This window comes from Rhyacophila brunnea, unplaced genomic scaffold (assembly GCF_057557595.1).
Source record: "Rhyacophila brunnea isolate RB1 unplaced genomic scaffold, BYU_Rbru_1.0 scaffold_5, whole genome shotgun sequence".
Taxonomy (NCBI): Eukaryota; Metazoa; Arthropoda; class Insecta; order Trichoptera; family Rhyacophilidae; genus Rhyacophila; species Rhyacophila brunnea.
This window is the reverse complement of record NW_028233170.1, coordinates 46,195,767-46,218,304: the sequence shown is the minus strand read 5'-3', so window position 1 is coordinate 46,218,304 and position 22,538 is coordinate 46,195,767. Positions and strand designations below refer to the sequence as shown.

General features: G+C 35.3%; 2 protein-coding genes across 2 annotated transcripts in view; one reads left to right on the top strand and one right to left on the bottom strand.

Annotated features, from left to right (window-relative positions):
• The first annotated feature begins 8,566 nt into the window (after positions 1–8,566).
• Mst84Dd (Male-specific RNA 84Dd) lies at positions 8,567–21,735 on the top strand. Its single transcript, XM_085956205.1, has 6 exons — positions 8,567–8,768; positions 12,071–12,239; positions 13,545–13,656; positions 14,753–14,970; positions 21,206–21,392; positions 21,712–21,735. The coding sequence occupies exons 1-6, from the start codon at positions 8,567–8,569 to the stop codon at positions 21,733–21,735; spliced, it is 912 nt and encodes a 303-aa protein (XP_085812331.1).
• mEFG1 (mitochondrial translation elongation factor G 1) overlaps positions 20,729–22,538 on the bottom strand; it is a 92,523-nt gene continuing 90,713 nt past the window's right edge. The window contains exon 15 of the mRNA XM_085955442.1: positions 20,729–21,390. The gene's annotated coding sequence lies outside the window, so the exon portion shown is untranslated. The remainder of the gene's footprint in view (positions 21,391–22,538) is intronic.

Here is a 22,538-nt window from a genome sequence, read left to right as displayed (position 1 = left end):
CTTTATCTTATGTTTCTTTTATTACATACCTCGTACTGATTCTGGTTTTGTTTCATTTTACAAAATCTTCCATATTGCAAACAAAAAGTTAAATATTATTAAACTAAAGCAGCGCCGAGTTTGCAAACAGTAAATATTTTATTTTGTGATTGACAGTTTTTTGTGATTATCTCAAAGTGATGAAATATTGAGGTAGCCTAACTTTGAAACTAACGGCCTCAATTGACATACTCAAAGATCATCCTCTTATACATATTCTGAACCTCTTTTATTCAACTTTTGCTATTTTTTTTAAATCTAATTTTATTTTCGTCTAAAACATTAGTACTCAGTCATGCCGTTTATTGTGAACCCAGCGCTCGAAATGGAAAAATTTACGAACCGGAGCGCTCGACAGTTTTCTGAAGATTTTTACATACTAATGTTATCTAAGTTGTTTTTGTCATAAAAATAAGTGTGTTAGATTTTCTATTATATTGCCTATCCAGTTCAGACGGTCAAATTATATATTCCACGAGGCGACGCGATAATTTTACCGATTTCACGAACAGGAATGGCGCTCCGGTGCGTTCCGGTCCATTTCGAGCCCTGTGCTGCCACTGACTATATTATTATATAGTATATGTTACTATAAATAAACATTTTCTGTACATATCCAAATAATTACCTAGCTCGTCGTAGCTAGTCGAGCATGGAGGCAGGAACACAAACCTTTTATGGTGCAGCTCGCATAGTTTTACAACTTCCATACTGATTGATATGGCTTTAACCCAACGTTTTGAACCAATCCAGAAAATGTTGTTGAATCAAACCATCCACTGTATGTTCGGTTGTATCGAGCTTCTTCAGGGCCTCCTTCATACCATTGACTCCACATGCATTCCGGTTTATAGACGGCTTACGGCGGTAAAACATCACCGTTGGCTGCTCCAGCAAACATAATTGAAATACAGCCCGTTGAATAGTTGGGTAGGTATTTCACTCCACGGCGAAATATGCATTTTGCAACTCCCGGATTATCGCTGACGTTTGTTTCGTCATAGTTTAATAATATAAAACTTGGTGGCAAATTTTCAATGGATACTTTTAAATTTTAAAAAGAAAATCTTCAACTCTATAACACTCTTTTCAGATAAAAAAAAATAATTGGATTTTAATTCATGGTACTTTGTGGCTTCATTCACAAAACTCATGTATTCTGTATAATGGTTTCAGACGAAAAACAAATGATACACCTATGGATACGGATACACTTGAAGTTTCATGTGAAACAATATGTTTGTACCGACTGCCGTGTGGGCATCTGTGCACAAGAAATTGTCACAAGGAAGATGATCCCGACCATAAAAACGTAAGAAATTCTTTTTATTCTTATACCAAGTGCCAGCCAATTTTTAAATGAATAAGAACTGAACTGACGCATAACGATCAACGGGGGGGGCACCGCTAAATAAAACTGAAAAATAATTATATGAATATTAATTTCAGTTCATTTGTCAAATGCCGTGCACTCTGAACAACAAGGATTGCATCGCCGACCATCCTTGCACCAAGAAATGTCATCAAGAATGTGACCCTTGTAATAGCGTGGTAAGATTTTTTTTTTTCATTAATAGCATCCTAGCGTTGCAACACTAAAAAAATACGAAATACCCAGCACGAAACCAATATTTTCTATATCTTTTCAATATTCTCTGCTACAAAATGAATATGTGTTATAGACTCTATAAAAGATATCTATTTTGTAGCAGACGTAGTGATAATATATCTTTTTTTTCTACAATTCGGTGCCGCTCTTGGCCACTTCACAAAATGCTTTGGTAATTTGATTTTTTTTATTTCCTGTCTTTGATTTAACAGTATTTTACTGTAATAATATTTTTTCGATATCAAGTGAACTGTAAAATAACTTGATTTTACCTACATGACGTACCTATATCATAATTCCAGATTTACTGTTTGTGATTATTAACACTTGATTTTGAATTTTAATTCTAACTGGTTTAACTAGTGTCATTTATAACAAACCGAAATTTGCATTTTGGATCGTAATAGATTTTTGGATATCCACCGTGTGTACTTCTTCCTTCTTTCCTCGACATTTCGGGCTCGTTGCAGAGGCCATTATCAAGAGATGATAATTATGTGGATGAAGTGTATGTGTATGAATTCAAACGTCGCTCTAAGGCGTAAAACCCACTTAACGGAGCGAGTGGGGCTCTCGCGCAAAATTTCACAAGTGGCGTGTAAATCATCGAAAATACAACGTAATCAAATACGCCAGCGCACACTGGATTTGACGACGCATTTTGCCCGCCTGCCCCATAAGTCACCGTTGTGTGCTTTTCAGCCGGACGAATTAACGAAAATACAACGTAGTCCATTCATTGAACACGGCGAGCAAAATCACGCTCTGGAAGCGTCGTCGATAAGACGGGCGAGAAGCCATTATTTAATAACAGAGAACTCATTGTTTAGTTATTGCGTAATTACAAGCCCCGAGAAATAATATAATATTTTTATTGCTTTGTTATGAGAGACGCTGATAATAATAATTAGTTTGTGCTTCTTGGGCCCCTTATTACATAGGTGAAGGGTAATGCGCGGGTGGGAGGGGGCCTACTCAGTAGTGAGCGCACCGAACGCTTTTTTGGTGGGCTTTATGCCTAAGAATGCCAAAAGGCATCCGATTAGCCAAGAACAAACGACGCTCGGAGTAATACGTCAATCGTTACGACCAGAGATACCGTATCGAATATTGGATTTTGCCGACAGTGCCGGAAGCCATGTCGTGTTTAACCGTAACCCATCATCCCTATTGATATTTTCAGGGTTTCTATGGATTTCGATGGCCTCCTTTACCAATCGTGCGGAATATCCTATACTCCAACCCAGTACCTCGGTTTCGAAGTCAAATTTGTGTCCTGTATCCATCGAGTGCTCGGCAATTGCTGACATTGTGTAGTGTTTAAGTCGGTATGCCATCTCATGTTCACTCACACGCTTCTTTACCGTTCGAGAAGTTTTGGAATTTTCAGGCACAACCATAGACTAATATACTTACTATAATATTACACAACTGACACAGATTTAATTTCAAAGTCAGTAACCTCCATTTTTACTTTTTTCACATTTATTTTGATTCCGTAGTAACTATTCCATCATAATGTATCCCTATTATAATTATTCTTATATCTCTTGGATAACACACTTATTTTTTAGGATTGTTACTTTTATTTTACACATTTCGGGATAAGTATTTCAATTTGTGTCGAGCATATTCTTAAAGAAATTGATATTTTCAGAGATATATCACAATGAAAATCGCGTTTTTTGTACATTTCGGTGATTTTCTCGACATTTAAATTCACGTTGTCCAACTACATTATTACGGCGCTCATAAGGTTCTATATGCTTTGTCTCTTCTCAGCGTTCGATGTGTTTATTTAAATTTAATAAGGCCACATTAGCGTCCAACAATTATTATTTATAATGCGGAAAAGTTTAACACTCCATATAAAATTGCATTGATTAATCAGAATCTTCACCCTATAATGACACTATACTAGGTGCATCATTTTAACAGACAACATTGGTTTAGTTTTGTTTTCAGCTGTCATATTTTTACTTTTACTTAAAAAAAGCTTTTTAGTCACTTGTCCAATCTTATGGGCTCTTGCTATAACATCAAACTGAGCAAAATCTATCTATAAAAATCAATGATGCCATCCGAACGACCTACTTCATAAAGATCCCCAAGTCAATGTATTTTATATTAAGTATTTATTAGATTTATTTCATAATTATACTAAAATATACTAAGTAGGTACTATCGACTAGGCAGCTGGCACTGTTAGTATCTATAAATATCAATAATTTAAGCTTTGTTTATTAATTATAATATAATTATACGTACTGTTGCGTCCTCGGATTTCATGTCATATATCTGGAGTACCTTTTGAGGGTGTACGATGGCCTGAACACGCCTTTGGCCTCGTAGTCAAATAAAGGCAAGATAAAGGCACCTAGTTACGCTCTTGGTCATCCAACAGGATGTTTTGTTTTTCAGATTAAGTCCCCCGATCCATGTCTTTGAGACTGAGGACATGGTTCGTGGAAGATCAGGTGCAAGTAAAGTACGCGAGATGATGAGTGATTTGTCTTCGCCATTTGCCATTTAACTCGTATTACTACGTGAGTTGTTAAAATATCCTGTATAAAACTATGTAGTAAAATGCCTAGTTGAAAACGTATGAAAATTGTAATACCATGTGTAAAGAATGAATGAGAAAGATAACAGGTTATACCAGAGTAATGAAAGAGTTGTTAGAAAATAATTATAACTTATAAATGCTAAAATAACATGTTATGAAAATGACGATAGTATGAGAACACTTACGATTCCTCCCGTACCGACTAATCTGTAAAATTCAAAATGTATTATAAATCTGTAAAAATAATCATAAATGCATGTACTGCCTCGCTATAATTCAACCGCGAGATAATGAATGCATAAAATGAAAAAAAATAACGTCAGTAAATTCGAATATAAAAATCATAATGTACTGGGCATACATTCTAGCTCAGCTGTGCCGAGACAATGGAAAATGACTTGACTTGACTTTGGATATTCCTAGGTTATGGGGTTCCCGCACTTTCGTAGCTGATCCCCTTCATCTCTGGGATTTCATCTCTAGTATAGGTTTAGCTGAGTTTACGTGTGCGATTTTGGTTCGGATCTTGAGGAGATCTTTGTGAGGTTTTTTTGTCCTCATGAATGCAATTGGTGTTGTTGTAAGTAGTTTTTTACGTAAAAGTAAAGTAGAAAGATTTTATGATTTAAAATAAATTAAGTGCTTTTAAGTAAAGCAGAGAAGATTTTATGATTTTAAGTAAATTAAGGGCTTTTAAGTAAAGCAAAAAGAAAAAATCTTAGTATTTCCCCCCGACATCCCCACTCGAGCCACCGCCCGGGCCACCTGGACCCTCCCTCGTGACGCTCTTCCACCCGCCAATCATCCGCCGCCGCAGACCCTCCGGTACCCAGACTTCTAATCCGGTGACTTCAGGGGAGGAGGAGTTTTGAGTTGGCTTCAGGGCGTTGTTCCAGACATCGGAAATCCTCCAGACATCGGGAATTTTCGGCCGGGCCCATTCCATGCCAGCCCGCCTGTCAGCCGGTTTCAAAGGCGATCACCACACCAGCTCCAAGCGAAGCTCCAAGTGAATTCGAAGAAGAGAGGAAACCCAGTAGAAACCTCTGAATGATATTGAATCATTCGTGACTTTACGTCGTTTGTGCGCTCATCAAAATTTGAGCCGCGGTGGGGTGAAAAACTCCGATAGTGTGTGTGAGACACTCCCGGCCAAAAACCCAAAATGACCCTTATCGCGCGCCGAGTATATCTCAGACAAAAAATACAGCTTGGCTGTGATTGGTCGATCCGTCTCACCATCACACTTTTATAAACGATATATCCTCCGATTACGAACATGTACAGCAGCACAAGGTGTGCTTCACACTATCCTGAGGTGCTAACTATAATCTAGTAATGATTTGGAGCCATTTCGACCATGGAAAAGCTAAGGCCTTAGACTATAGATACATCTAGACGCCACCCGTTGCATTGCTAAATGAAGCCGCGTGCCTTGCGTTTGGTTTGTGCGCGAGCGAACGCATTCGTCTACACGAGACCATAGACCATTTCGCTAGTGCTCGCCCAAAGAACTCGCACTAGACGCTCAGAATTAAAATATAATTTTCTATTTTTTTACGTTATATAGTATTTTTAAGCGGTCAAAATGCAACCATTAGGTAAAGATGTCCATAATTTAAGTTATTTTAAAGAAACACTAGGTCACTGATATTAAAATATATAATAAAATACAAATAAATTATCACGAACATGTATGAACTTACCTATGAAACGTAATACCATCTTCTTGCTTATCAGTACTGCTACCACATTTTAAGACAACACACAGAACCATCTTTTCTACTTAATTAACTAAAAATATTTACCATTGACTTTATGTTTAACACAAAAAATATCAATTTTAGCAACTCGAGCTCGCAAGTTATCGACGCTATGTGAAGCGTTTCGCCCCGATTTGATGGCGATAGTTTTGGAAACTAGCTCACAGATATGTAAACCTTTTATCTTACTCTAGCGCATGTCGCAGAGATTGTAAGGGTGCCGAATACTTTCTCACTCGCACTCATGCATCGTTTTTGTTCAAGCCTTGGCTAAGGCACTTCCCCCACCATGACGCCGTCGGCCTTGTAGGCGTGTTTGCGTCGCAGACTGGCATCCGTTGGGGACTTAGTCGAAATTGTGAAGCAATCTGGCCGAGGTTGACCACTGCAAGATTGTTCTACCGGAATGACAATACCGGTAGTCTGTGTATGTGGTCGGACTTCTATGTGTGCTTAGGTTTAAGTTCTAATCTTAGATTATAGAAAAAGTTCTAATATATCATAACTGCGTGAAACGAACATCCGGCGAATCCGGTTGAAGGGAAAAAGTAAGCTGTCAAACTAGCATAATTAATATCTCAGAAACAAACAGCGATTTGGAACTCGCGTTTTGATCTTCGTATCAAGAACAAGGTCTTCCGACTGTCAACATTTTTAGATTTTGTAAAAAGAAAAATCCGGAAAATTATTGTCATTTTCCGAGAAAACTCCCGGGAAAAAAAGCCGCCTTTGACAGGCCTAATGGTTTCTTACGCGCAGTCAATCGTTTTGCACTACGATTTGTTAATACAAAATGATTCTAAATATGTAAACACGGCTATTTAAATGTACGCTCTGAAACGTCGATACATCGGTTAGTATTCACTTTTTGGATACTAATCATGAAGCCATTCAATAAGGAATTCCGTCAGCTACAGTTTGACACCCAGATAAGGCCATTCGGAGAAGGTTCAGGAAAATCTATACTTTTAAAATGAAGATTAATTGATTTGAAATTGACTTTTCTCCGAATATTTCAAGTCGGACATTTGCGTTAGCACCGCTACAAGCTAATTACCATTGTAAAATGATCAGAACTATTAATTAATTAAAATTACGCTCTAAAATTGGCGGTAATTGAAATTTTAACGGCCGAATTCAAATTTTCAAAACTCCCACCATTAAGCCCCAACCTCGACCTCCCTCAGAGGATATAAAAGCTTGATTTTTTCCCTCAGAAGGGCAGTTAACAGCTGGGATTCCGATCTAGAACCTACGCTACTCTCTATGTAGATTTCGGTACGCAAAGCGAAGACGCGGGAAAGTAAACGTAGTAGCACATGTATTATTACGTCATCATCTATCTACCATACGTGAAACGTAGCCGACCCGTCGCGAGCGTAAAAAAACGAGACGTCAGCTGTTCTGAAGTTACTCAAACTGGCCGGCCATCTTGCTTTTATAATATTAGAGACGTCAGAATTAATAACTCGAACGTTTGCAATTAACTATTAAAATAATATTAATTTAAATACGAATACGGTATCGAAAATAAATCAGTGGCATTCAACCGGGCTTATAAAATATATTGGACAAAAAAGAAATTAAAAACTAAGTTTAACAATAATTATAAAATGATACAAGTACTGTAAATGTGAACATGGGAATTGCGAATAAACCAGTGTTTGTCAAACTGGGCTTTTGTCCTATACTACGAATAACCATAAAATGTTATTTGTAAATAGAGTTACGAATTATAATACAGAATAAAATAAAGTGGGTCAATACAACTTTTCCGAGTTTTATTCACTGTATGAAACTTTTCCAAAAACTAATACGAACATTAAACAAATAATATGACCAAATAATTATGATAAAACAATTAATGATACCCACATTAAAAAAAACACACCAACTGAGCTAGACCTGAAGTGTGGTGATTTATCAGTACCTACCTATATATTTTACAAATATAGATTAAAGCATGTTCAAATAACATAAACGACATTTTATTGTTTCACTATTTGCATTTACAAAAAGGAAATATTCTTTTAACAGTACAAAATGAGATTGACTGTTTTTGGCGATTATCTTAAAATTGTGGTTACCTGCTTTGAAATTAATAGCCTCATTTTATAAGCAGTAAGGAACTATTAAGATGCATATTTACCACAGGTGTATGTGCACAGTGCCCGAATATGCTGAACAGCGAAACCGAAGTCAATAAAAATTATTCAAATAGAATAGTAAAAAACTTAGATCAATTAGAATTATTTACGTATATTATGGATGCACATAATATTATTGTTAGCGAAATATGGGCCTAGTGCTGTAATTTTTGTTATATGACTATGCATAATCGGAAAAATACTTTCAGACATAAACGTCCCTCTCAGAATACTGACTTAATCACTAAAAGAATATCTTGGAAATTTTCTAAAAGTTACAAGCTCTTTGCCCAAAGACATGCCGACAAAAGAGGGGGGGGGGGCTTTGTAGTTCCCGAAATTCGCTGTAATGACGTATCAGCCAAAATATGGAAGTTGCACAGTATGTTGATCTTTCTGTTTTGTAAAATTGTAGGTAATGAAACCTCGGTCATGTGGCCATATGGTTTCAACGACATGCATCGGGAATGTTGAATTGTCGTTCTGTGAATCGATCTGCGGACGTCAACTGGAGTGCGGCCACCTGTGCGAAAGACCCTGCAGTTCCCCTTGTGATGATAAAGCTTGCGAAATCCTCGTGACCAACCCCTTCACATCACTATGCAGGCACAGTTTCCTCATACCATGCAACAAAGCCAGAATGGGTAAGGGAACGATGAATTGACATTTTTTCTGACGACAGAATGCTTGAAGAACATTTACTTTTCGAATGAAAGTATTGATAAAAATCGATGTGTGTACTTATGCACGCGCGTTAGAAGTTATACTTCTTTGGCGTAACAAAACAAAAACAAAACTTGTGATAACCTAGATTCTTCGAACACCTCTGGTGTGGTGATTTAGAATCAGGTTCACAAAATAAATAAAACTGTTTCTTTGGTTCATCGAACTATCCAAATTATTGGTAGGAAGTTGAAATGGAGTGCCGCTGGTTTAAACTTATCTTGTTGCTTCATTCCGTAATTATTAATATTATTTAATATTACTATTTTAATTATCTTGTTAAATTACACACTCAGAAAAATGGCCGCTTATTGAAGCGCCGCTGGTTTAAAATTATTTTATTGCTTCATTCAGTCATTATTAATATTACTATTTTAATTATCTTGTTAAATTACACAGTATTCACTGCACTAATCAAATCAATTAATGACTTTTCCCCTTGAAGTTGTAGATATTATTTAATTTTTCTGTAAATTCACAGAGAAAGGCAAGATCAAGCAAACACGTTTTGCCATCTAGTTGATGATACTCTGTAATTGTTTAATAGTGTTTAATTTCAGGTAACATATCTCTGAATCTTTTCAAAAACTTAGCCCGACTAAGCCGTCTTACATCTGTATGCAACAAAATTTCGCTATTTTCCGATCCACATTCTTCTAATAATGATCGAAATTGCCATCTTTGTAAAGCTTTACCACGAATTGAATTCACAATTAAAAACAACATCCATCGCTTGATTCAGGTTTAATACTTTTGAACATAACGCCTGCTGGTGTTTAATGCAATGATAACTGATAAAAGTGGGTATTGTTTCATTTTTACATAAAGTAATAAACCCAACATGATTCCTAACCATAGCAGGAGCTTCATCAGTCGTTACCGATACTAGTTTATGAATAGGAAATCGAGTACGATTAATATACGACTTAAATGCGTTAAATATATCTCCTCCTCTGGTTCGTTCCTTCAGTGGTAAAACTGTTCAAAATTCTTCTGAAGTAGACATATCTTCAAAAACAAATCGAATAAAAACGCATAGTTGTGCAATATCCGTGTAATCTACAGACTCGTCAGATTGCATATTATAATAATGTTTGCAATTATTATTGCAAAAAGTGCGATGGCATGCCTTACCACTATATGGAAGGATCGGGGAATTTCGATTGCCACAAAAATGATGCTTGTGCAAACATTAGTGTTCTCGATATTCCTATACGGAGTCGAGTCGTGGACCCTGAAGGCAAGAGAACGGAAGGCAATTGATGCCTTTGAGATGTGGTGTTGGCGCCGAATGCTTCGCATATCTTGGACGGAGCACAGGACGAACCAGTCAATCATCCAGGGACTGAAGATAAAGGAACGGCTCTCGACGATATGTCTGAGAAGAATTCTGCAGTTTTTTGGACATATTGTCAGGCGCGGACCGGACAACCTGGAGAGACTGGTAGTTTTGGGTAGCCTCCAGGGAAGGCAAAGCAGAGGAAGAGCGTCTGCGCGATGGAGCGACCAAGTGAAAGAGCTGACTGGGGGCACCATCCATTCTGCCCTGAGAGAAGCGGAAGATCGAGAAGGATGGAACGTCTTAGTCGCTCAAAGGATGGCGAAATTTAAATGTGGTCACGATCCTCAGCCATGAGTGCACGACCAAGAAGAGAGAATAATGTTTTCCTGTCGAATATCTTCCAAGTATCTTAAGTATCTAGTATCTTAAGCTCATTACTTGTGTTCTTCGCATGACTGTATTTTTTGATAATGATAAAATACGAGTATGTCATTGATTAAAGACATTATTTCAGTTTAGTTTAATAGTACTATATATTATTATGTCCGCGATCTACCAAAAATACCTTCCCGATCGACGCACTGGCCATCCCTGGTATAGACAGATAAATAACTAAATTATCCCTGTTAATCCGATGAATAAAACATTATATAATTTTATTGAAAGAATTGGAAATGAGTAACTACAGTAAATCTTGATTTTGTTTTATGAAATAACTCTCAATATTAAACGTAAATAGAGGGAAAATGGTATTGAAATTTTTTATTTCACACAAAAAAACATCGAAACAAAAAACTTGACAAACAAAACGAAATGTATGTAAACAATAACAATGAAAAAAACGTCATCAACAAGCGACATCACATCGTTATTGCGAAAATAAAAGATCACCCTCCAATTATTGTATAGTATAACATTGCAGACTTGGGCACTGCAGAGTGTCTATAATAGAGATTATATTCATATGCGTCCATTCAAATTCATATTAAATTATTCATTTTAATAATTGTAATTTATTGTAATTGAATTTTCAATAATTCAGACGTAAATTGTGCTTAAAAAGCTTTCATTTTATTGAAATGATCGTGCATATATTGTGTTTCCACGTTGATGTAATGTGAACAAAATCAGTGCAGTTTAAGTAATCACTCTAGTAGAAATATCTCAATACATAGTTTGTTAATTCAGGGGTCAAAACGCATATCAAACAGATTTATAAATAATTACAAGATAAAAATAACTTTTTATATACAACGTTTTTAAATTTTCTGTTGAATCATATAAACTTGACTTGACTAGCAAACGATCAAAGAAAAATGTACTTGATAGAAATACTGAATAAATATAGTGAAATGTCATTTTGACACTTCATATTGATTTTCATAGTAACGCACGTATATATTAATAATTTAGTTGCTAGGACTATCAGCTTAGCAATCAATAATAGTTTTACTTTTTACGGATTTCTTCTGAAATAACTTTTTATACAAAACAGAATTAACTGAAAATGAATTCAATTCTACTTAAAGATGGCTAAACGTATTTAAAAAATGCATTGGCACCGTGTTCTGATATATTCTAAAAGTTTCAAATGTCTAGCTAGTCGGGAAGTTAGTTAAAAATCGATTGCAAGATTTGTACCGGACAAACAACCACCGGACAAATAAAAATGCGACCTAAGAAAAACGATGTAAAATTAAACATTTTATGTGCAGTGAATACTAGGTATTATAATAATCTTAAAAAATGTATTAATTCAACTGGCGTTTTGAAATCATTGTCGACTACATTTTTTCAGTTTATACAAATTATACAAACGGTTTGTTTGAAAACCATTAAAAATTATATTGAATTAAGTATTATCAAATTCACGATGAATTTCTTAAAAAACAAATAATTATGAATGTTGATAGATCATTTCCACTTATTTTTATGTTACAGGAAATGAGAAAGCATCATTTTTTATGATGAAGTATTGTAAAGAAGAGTGCGGTCATGTGCTGAAGGGGTGTGGACACAAATGCAAAGGGACTTGCGGGCAATGCTTCGGTGGTCGCTTACACATGCCATGTCAAGAAAATTGTGGCCATATTCTCGTTTGCGGTCATGGGTACATAATATGTTTTATCATCTTTATCTACTTTATCTTAGGTTTCTTTTATTACATACCTCGTAAATTGGCTGCTTCTGGTTCGGGTGGATTGAGGTTACCGACTTTGAAACTAACGGCCTCAATTAACATACTCAAAGATCATCCTCTTACACATTTTCTGAACCTCCTTTCATCAACTTTTGCTATTTATTTTTTAGTCTAAGTTTATTTTCTTATAAAACATTGGTACTCACTACTCAGTCATGCCGTTTATTGTGAACCACTGACTATATTATATAGTATATGTTACTATAAAAAAACATTTTGTGTACATATCCAAATAATTATCTAGCTCTGTCTGTGAAACATTGTAAAATGCTTTTATCAGTTAATTAGAACTTTAAACCTAAAAAAGAATCTTTAAAAAATGGGGATTCAAACAGATTTGGTGTAAATTATCTACCATATGATTGATAGTATCAAAATATGTGCCCCCGGTAGAGATGTAATTATGTGTTTGCCTCCAAAGCTGTTGGTAACGGGCTTGAATCACATGTATGGAAAATTCACATAGTATTTTCGGATGTGTGTTTGAATGAATGTAACATGACAAACCGTATTAATATTGTATATAGAACGGTTGCCAAACGATTGAACTATAATTATTCGGAATATTATGTAGATCAAAGAACCAAAGTGTGCCATCATTATATCAACTTTACTGCCAAAGATAAAACAAATCCGCCATCTTGTTTCAACGAGCCAAGGATATTTTCTGTGCCTATTAGGTCTACCACACTAGAAACATTGCAAAAATGCCATCGAGTACTTGTGACACGAAAGTTCTGTAAGGCTCCTGGTATGGTCCAAGCATGGCCCCCACAAAGGGGGGGCTGACATGGCTCTAGTCTGAGGGCCTGGGCCCAGGAACGGCCCGACGTGGCGAGACGACCAAATAAGTGATATAAACACACATCACAAACTCTCTCTAATAGTAGCAATTTTTCTTTAATAATGTTATTACCTAAAATTATGTGGTTGTACGATACAATTTTTAATTGTACCTAATATCGATACTCGACAACTCCATAATTCAAATATAATAATATGTAATATTATATAATAGTAATATATTAAAATATACAAAAAAAAAACACTAAATACACACATTAATTTTACCGCGTACACCATTTGGAAAACGCTACTGTAGAGCGTCGCACTGCCTTTATCTTTAGCAATAAGTAGGGTGCCCCGCCAAAAATCTTCAGGATGTGCGGACCATGGGTCCAAGTTTTATGATTTTTATCATGATTTGGTTTTCAGCTGTGAAGAGCCTTGCCGCGAATCTTGTCCGCCATGTAAGCGCTCGTGCTCTGTAAAGTGCCAGCATTCCGAGTGCCCTCTGCCCTGCGGAGTCCCCTGCCGACCGTGTAATGTACGTAAATGAACCTAAATTTTATTCTTCTCAGGTTATGTCAGCATCTCGTATCTCCGCCGTATACTCTCCGTTGATGGTATTTAGGTCGGCTTGAAGAAAGTGCAGGCATAGTGACGAGAGGCTGAATGGTCCACCTTTTAATTTCATTTTAATTTAATGTCACACTTCCGTATAGCAACACTGTCAGTATGGAAACAATGAACAGGTGGCTTTTGTTTTAACCGGAGATATTGAAAAAAAAATCTTCTTCAGAGTTGGAACTTAAATGTATGAAATTGAAGCAAAAAAAGGACTTCTGGTCCACTGATTAAGTTAGCTATAAGTGACTCCGCACCGCAGGTTCATTTGCAGATAACTTCACACTAAAACTATATCAATATTAACTAATCTATATCATTAGCAGTCAATGATAGGGCATCATTATTTAGTTGAAAAATCCTATAAAATGTAGGTAAAACTGTTTATAACTGCACTCGAGTAATTACAATGAACATAAAAATGGCAACCAATTTATGGGTAAGAAAATCAGAATGACAACTGAGCGATGTTAATATTTTTGTAAGGCTTACCAACTTAACCATGCTTCGTGCGTTTGCTAGATAATATCTAATAATAACAGAAACAACGTAGGTATAAGGCTCCTGATAATCCAAATTCTTTGGTTTTAACCGAGTACTGTTATGAGTCCCAGACATTCCGCATCGAGTTAAAGGTTGCTTCAGCTGTTCCCATTCCCTTAGCGAGATCTTTGTGAAGTGCCATCTCCTAAGACGTGCATCCCCAGGTGGAAGGTTGTCCACGCTCTCGATGATTTACCTGTCACCAATCAAAGGGAAATCTGGATCAGAACAGGTGTCATTACACAAATACTGGTTTTTTATTTGCAAAGTTTAATTCAATATTTTCATCATATATGTCAAAGCCAGAATCATTTACAAAAGTGCCTTTTAAAATTTTACAAACTTTTCTTTTGGGTGCACACAGAATTTTCATGCGTGTCATTGATTTGATTTGTTACTTCGTGACATAGTGTTTTGTGTACAACCTGCCGCCATATATGTATTCACTAGATAATTTTATTTGTTTTATTCAGATGAAATGCGAGCGTCACTGTGAACACGGAAAATGTACTAGACTTTGCTGGGAGACTTGCGATTGGCCACCCTGTTCGGAGCCCTGTCGCCGCGTCTTGAAATGTAATCATCCATGTCGTGGCCTCTGCGGAGAATTGTGTCCTCCCATCTGCATATATTGTGACCCCAAGTCGGTGCCCGAATTGCTTTTCGGTAATGAGGACGACGTAGACGCAAGGTCAGTACATATCGGGATTTGTCATCCGTAGATTCTAGTATCCCATTCGCTGTTTTGATCTCGAGGTTTCTAGATTAATTTGTGAGTGATATTTTTTAAAAATAATTTATTTTTCAATTACTAGAGCTTATGGCGGTTAGTTTACTTTGTATAATTTTCTCAAAATTACATAATACAAACTATTTGCACACCTACACCATGAAAAGACAGAACTATTTACAAATGAATGTGAATTTTTTTCTGTGCGTTTATCTTTATTCCTGTTCCGGCATTAAGAAAAAGTGCTAAAAACCTATAGTCTCAGGATTGAAAATTTTGTCTGGAAATAAAAATGAAATTTATTTATTTTACATATTATTACTTTACAAATTCATAATTCACAACATGGGTAAACAGTACCTATCGCATTTTTTATATTACTTTATACAGCATAATCAGAAGAGTAATTAAAAAAAAATAAAAAAGTACATGGAAGTACATTGAATGAGCTAATATTTGAAATATTATATATAGACCATATTTAAAAAAATGTAAAACAACCTCCATCTAAACTCATCTCATGCAAGTGAAATATGTCAATATCTGAATTATCTTCAATATTGAATTATGTAATTGTCGATTATCGACACACAATAATCAAAAATTGCATCGCAAGACCGTATATTTTTAAATGTTCATATCTTTGAAGTAGAATAGCGACTATTATCCGACTTTAAACCCACATTACTAGCCACTGTCGATTGATTTGCATAATCTAAAATATTAAACACACAGTGACATCTGTTTGAATAATTATGAAATACCAAGCGAAAAATTATTGGTATTACAGCAATAATTGTAGTAAGAGCTTCGCTCTATATTCTATTTATGTCATTAAAAATCTGCGGCTTGTCAGATACTGCCATAGTGATATTTTGAGGCATTGAAAATGTTGAGTGACAAAGAGACGAAAGTAAAAAATCGACAGATAAAAGATGGTTTAATACACGTCTCCTCGAAACACTTTGTTGTTACTAAAGTCAGTAAAATGTAAATTTTTGTTATGGTGTCTCCTGTAAAGTAGAAAAAAATGAGATACGTTTCTTTGGTTCTTATCTTCCTTCCTTATCTTCCTATCGCAAAGAACTACTTAATTTCCCATTTGACATGAAAATAAAGATTTCATTTTCTTTTGGGCACTCAATACACTCATCGTCAAACTTTACTATTTTCCTACTGTGCAAAGAGTCTGCTGCACGACTGTAGGAAAAACTACGCCTTAGCTTAAAGCACGGGGAATGGGGATTCATATCTTCTATATCACTCATGGCGACAGGTAGTGAGATATGCAATGCGAATCAAGTGGTACGAGGCCATGTGGACTTCTTCATGGTTAATTTGATGATAACGACTTTCACATGGAATGGTTAACGCTTTCATTTCAAAATTTTAGTAAAATCATATAATTAGGTATATAACAACTGAGAGTACATGCGTTTTATATTTTCACGACTCAATTCCTATGGGCCTGTGGTGCGATCGTCCAAAATCAATCTCACGATCGCTCATTGGACATGCCTGATATAGACCCACTATCAGTGGCGAAGGGTGACTTTGGAAAGAGGTAGGCTGTGGAGAAAGCACACTTGTTAGATATATTTACGGGAAATAAGAAGGTAATCCGACATTACTACTTATGAATAGGTACCTACACAAAAATCGATGAAATTTCAAAAGCTCACTGATGGTATAAAATTAAGCAATTAAATAATTTGAATTATGTATTTTCCTAAACATTTATAAACGCAAGATACCAATTTATAATTTAACCCGTAAAACTAGACACTTTAAAATACTTCTATATTTAAAATATAGATTTATGCACAATATCAGATTTCAACTGACATAACTGACTAAATAAATTGTCTTAATCTATGAATGAACTAACTGATTAACAAAAATCACGAGATAAATTATTTTATATTTTTAACAACAATCAATATTTATATGTGATTGAATCCCATAGAAATTATTTTTTTAAATTATCTTATTAATTGTTTTGAATAAATGTGCGCTTACGTAATGTAAGCGCTTCTTAAATAACTTACCGATTTGTATGGGCCGCCGCAGACGTTTCGAAATTATGAGAAACAAACATCATATAAAAAAACTTTCGATTCACGCGAACATAATCCATACAATATGTGAAGCGAAACGAGATGTCGCCTATTTTCTTAAACTTTCGAGACATGCCATAAATGGTGCTTATTGAAATGAGCGAAAAGATCATAAAATTATTATGACAATTATACGATAGATGTCGTTGGGCATATTTAATATATTATTTAATATGGCAATATAAAATTAAAAAAATATTTTTGTTAAGAAGGTAGGCTTTAAATAATCGCCTAGTATGGAGTCTTCGCCACTGCCAACTATCAAGCATGCTTCGAACTAAGGAATTATATAGACCACTTCAAACCGTAACACCGAAAAGACACGGAAAGTCGCAAGATGGAGTCCAATGTGTAATGTGACAGGAGAACTAATTGAAACCATTTATATGCGCTTTACTGTATTTAAAACACATCTTCCAAAATATGTCATAATCAATGTTATCTAGGTGGTATTTATGTGAATTCTCTTTTTGTACGGTGTATATATTCGAGCAAGGCTCTTCTAACATAATATCACTTAACTCCTAAATCAATAAAAGAGTGATAAAGATATGTCGTATTCAGGCAGTTAGCTTTAACCATGCATTCCATTAACTTTTTTTATTCACTTGGGGATTCTAATGGGATGTATTTGGAATCAAGTAAGACGTGTTAAATGTGCTAACAATCATTATAGATAACTGCCTTATTTATGGAATTGTTTCGAGCGATGTTCGTATTATTTTGGAATAATAGAGATAACGGAAACATGTTAACTTTATTTAGAAAAGCCCTTGTAGGCACCACCGTGCAACAAAAAAGGTACAATCAACAAGTAAAAATTTTTGATAATATTATTATGTAATAATAAGTTTTTTTATATCCATATTATTAATATTCTCTTTAATACATAGGTAGCCGTTTATATTTCGGGAATTAGAAACACTGGTATTGCTAGGTGCAATTTGACTTATGTATTTTGAAGTTTGACATTTTTAACGGCAAAACTACTCAGAACGTTTTAACAAACGGATGCTTTTTATTTTTTAAATTCATTTGAAATATTTATCTCGGCCAAAAATGGAATAAACTCGTGAAAATTTTCGTGCGATTATTTTTCACAACTTTCGACGTGGATTATCGCAGGAACAGTGCATTACTGAACTTAGTGCTTTATGTGGTGATAAAGCACTACCAAAAACTAAGGTATATCTCTGGTTTAGCGAATTTTCTCGTGGCCGTCGTTCGCTCGCAGACGAGCCGCGTGAAGGTCGTCCAAAATCAGTTGTTTCTCCAGAAAACATCGATGCTGTACGTGAACTGATAATTCAAGATCGTCATGTGACATACCGTGAGATTGAAGCATCTCTGGGCATTAGTAACACCAGCGTGTATACGATCTTGCGTGAACATTTAGACGTGGAGAAGCTATGTTTGCGTTGGATCCCGCATAATTTGACAATCGCACCAGAAAGGCGCGTGTCGATTGGTGCAATGAAATGCTCAAAAAATACGATCGAGTTGCTTCAAAAAACGTTTATAAGATTGTTACAGTTGAAGAATCTTTGATATATACGTATGAGCCCGAAAGTAAACAGCAGTCGACCGTATGGGTCTTCAAAAGTTGCTCGCGCTCGAAGCACTTCGAAGCAAATGGTCGCCTGTTTTTTCGGAAAAAACAGGCCATGTCGCTACTGTGCCTTTAGAGAATCGTAGAACAGTCAATTCTGAATGGTACACAACACTTTGTTTGCCAGAAGTTTTTGGTGAAATAAGGAAAAGCAACCGTCAGACAATGCGAGCTCTCACACATCGGCTCAAACAAGCGCCTATTTGAGAACTAAAAACATCAAATTGATGGGTCATTCGCCGTACAACTCCGATTTGGCACCAAATGATTTCTTTTTATTCTCGACAGTCCAAGATAAATTGCGCGGTCAACGATTTTCTACACCAGAAGAGGCGGTTGATGGGTTCAAAAACCATGTTTTGGAGTTACCTTCTGCAAAGTGGCAAAAATGCTTTTCAGATTGGTTCACACGCATGGAAAAGTGTATAAGTTATCGTGGAAAATATTTTGAAAAACAATAAAACTGTTTTCATTTATAAAAAACTCGTTTTTGTTGGTTTTCCCGAAATATAAACGGCTAGCCTCGTAACTATATTGTGTAAAATAACGAAGAATCACTAAATTTTATTCAAAAAGCGACAGATCATCCAATAGCAGCAACATTTTTTAAAATAGATTTGTTCAAATAAAAAACTGTGGCAGCACTTATTTGCACCTTTGAAGACATTTTATAATATTATTCTTTGTCTCTAAAGAAACTGTTGTCCTTTCCTGTCAGTAGCAAAGGGTGGAGGTAGGCTGTTAAGATCCGCCATAAATAGTGCACATTAAACTTTGTTAGTCATACCAATTGTATTTGTTTTTATTGAACTAAGGCTACATTATACAGATTGTGTTAGTGTGTTTTTAAAAATCAATTAAACCCTGCCTAAATCAAACAATAGTTTTAGTATATTTTGGACGATATGGTAAAATTGTGGACACTTTTTTATTCATACTTATTAATTTTGGTTTAATTAAGAATACATATTACACACATTGTTGGCTCATTTCTTTAAATTCATTAAGCCCTGTCTAAAGCAAGCAATAATATATAAAACATATTATTCTATCTATACATTATCCAAAGTTATGTATGATAATTGCATAAGTTTAGTTATTTTATAGATATATGCGTATTTTTGACTATTATCTATTATGGCTTGGTTGCGCAGGGTTTAATTGAATTTTAAAAATTAACCAATACCATTATTTGTAATTTCAATGAAAATAAATACGTACGACTGATAAAGTTTAGTGTCCACTATTTATGGCGGATCTTAAAGCAATGATTACGGGCCCTTTTAGTTAATTTTGTAATTAACGTGTTAATTTGCATTTGAAAAGTAATTATCAAAAACACAATTTTGTGCGGCCCGTAAGCTATGGGTTAATAGCCTACCTCTACCCTTCGCCACTGTTACCTGTCAGTAATGTTGAAATTTCAAATTTACAATGGTGATAAATTTTGAACTGGGTTTTAAGCAATACTGTTCAGCGAGGAAAAAGGTAATGAATTATCCCATCGTGCCTTATTTAATTTATGGAAACCATGTGAAAACAGATAGCACACCACCGATGTGTTCGAATAACGTTTTTTATAACACGCTTTAAATAAACAATATTTTCAAGACAACGCATTTTTAGGTCCTAACAAAATTAAAATTTGTACAATTTATATTACGGAAAATTTCCAAATCGTCTAGAAAAAAGTGTGGGAGCGCCAACTCCACGCGCCCTCGACCCACTACACCACTGCCCAGGGTCCAAATGTCTCGATACCCGGAGGACAGACAAGATAATTAGGTGAAAAACAGTCTTTTTTTTTCAGAGCGTTGGAGCGGAGCTCGGAGCAGGAGCACGGAGCAGTGTAGAAATGGGGGTTTACCCGTAGCAGGAGCGGAGCCGGAGCAACAAAAATTTGTAGTGCTCCACTGCTCCGGATGTTTATTTATATTATTATTAAATTTTCATAGAAACATTCTCATTCAAGACAAATAATAAACCTTATTTCAAAATCACTTTTTATTTAAATTTCAACATTTGTATACATATAATACCGATTATATATTTTTACCCGGAGCAGAGCAGACCCTGGAGTGGAGCTGGAGCAAGTATTAGGTCTCGGAGCCGAGCAAATCAAAAAAGGGTCCGCTCCAAGCCTCTGTTTTTTGGCTTTGTTAGACTCAGCTAAAAGAATTGCTGAATCTTACGATTGAACTGATTTATTCAAGTGAGAAGCCGCGAGTGTATCTACCACAGTGGCATCCGGAACCATACATTTCCCTTCTCTACATAGTATCTTTGTTCACCTAAATTCACTTAAAATTCACATAAACTATCTGTAGCGACACACGAAGAATCAGGTCTAAGAGAATAAGGATTTTGATCTGACAATGTGTGATCTCTGGATATTATTGGGTGAGTAAAGGTATGTATTGTTTACCTCTTAAATCTGTTCCGAATTCATGTAGGTATCTTTATATTTCAGGTTTGTGAAATTGATGGACTGTCCGCACAGCGTGGAAGTGAACGGTCTGGACAAATGGCTGATGGATGTGACTGAGAACGACTCCCAAAAGATCTCAATCCGGCTGTGCCCTTATTGCAGCACGCCCATCGTCAATACGCCTCGCTATTTGGATCTAGTGAGGAAATCTCTACGCCAAATAGAATCTGTAAAAACAAAAACATTTGGCGACATTGACAAAATTACTGCAAAATTGGTTGCTGTCAAAAATGATATTCAACGCTTGGTGAAACAAAAAAATTACATGAATGGTGAATTAATTTTGCACTATTAATTTCTTATGCTAATGCGTAGAATGTAAGTGTTATGTAAAACTAACATGGCAACATCATTCCCATGTTTTCCATAATTCATTAACATTTTCAAATAGGTAAAAGTATGAAAACTGTACAATATAATAATTGAGTAATTTAAGGGCCCCCCACATGCCCAACGTAAGTCAAAATGGGGTTTTATGGTATTTCCAGAACGTAAGCGTGGACATTCCTTAAACGTTGTAGATAATCTATTTATATAATTTTGAAGCCTTATTATCCTTTATATTTATTTAAAACATTTGATGACTGCATAAAGTATTTTTATTACATAAAATAGTAGTCTTTTATACCTCTCGATCTAATGTTTTAGAATATAGTCATATTTCAGTACATCCATGTGCAGTAGTGTTAATATTTTTTAGGTTTATTAATTTTTAAACGCATTTATAAAACTGTTAGTAAAATTTATGTTAACATTATTATAGTGAAATGTTTATGATAAAAAAATATATTTATAATCTCTGTGATCCCAAATTTGACAAGAATTAGGCATTTTATTATTCAAAAAATGGGCACAATTACTTAACACATTTTAAGATAATTCTAAAGATACTGATTATAAGCTATGTCTTTGGCCTTTCAAATGTGGTAAACATCCTACGAATAATGATTGTTTTATAATAATTATTGACCTAAGAATAAGGTAGTATTTTTTTGAAATACGACATTTCTATTGGCATTTCCCAGTGGTTAAACTACAACATACGGCCGTAGCCATAAATTAACAAACGATAAATGAACTAGGGAGTCAGATCATGTTAACGCGCGTATTTGAACGTTTACCGAACCGGAAAAAAATCGTTTTTTCGTGTCTGACAAATTCACAATATGTTGGACGCAGAATAATAGAATGAACAAGTGGCTAACATCTATTTCTTGTAAAAACAAAAATCTATTAACACAACAATAATTTTACGATCTTATTAGGAACAGACATGGTAAAAAAAATATATCTGTCATTTATAATAGATATTACC

Coding starts and splice junctions, on each gene's coding strand:
- Mst84Dd (XM_085956205.1), top strand. CDS start 8,567: ATGGTTTCAACGACATGCATCGGGAATGTTGAATTGTCGTTCTGTGAA. Junction 8,769..12,070: donor ATGCAACAAAGCCAGAATGG/GTAAGGGAACGA, acceptor TTTATGTTACAG/GAAATGAGAAAGCATCATTT. Junction 12,240..13,544: donor ATTCTCGTTTGCGGTCATGG/GTACATAATATG, acceptor TTTGGTTTTCAG/CTGTGAAGAGCCTTGCCGCG.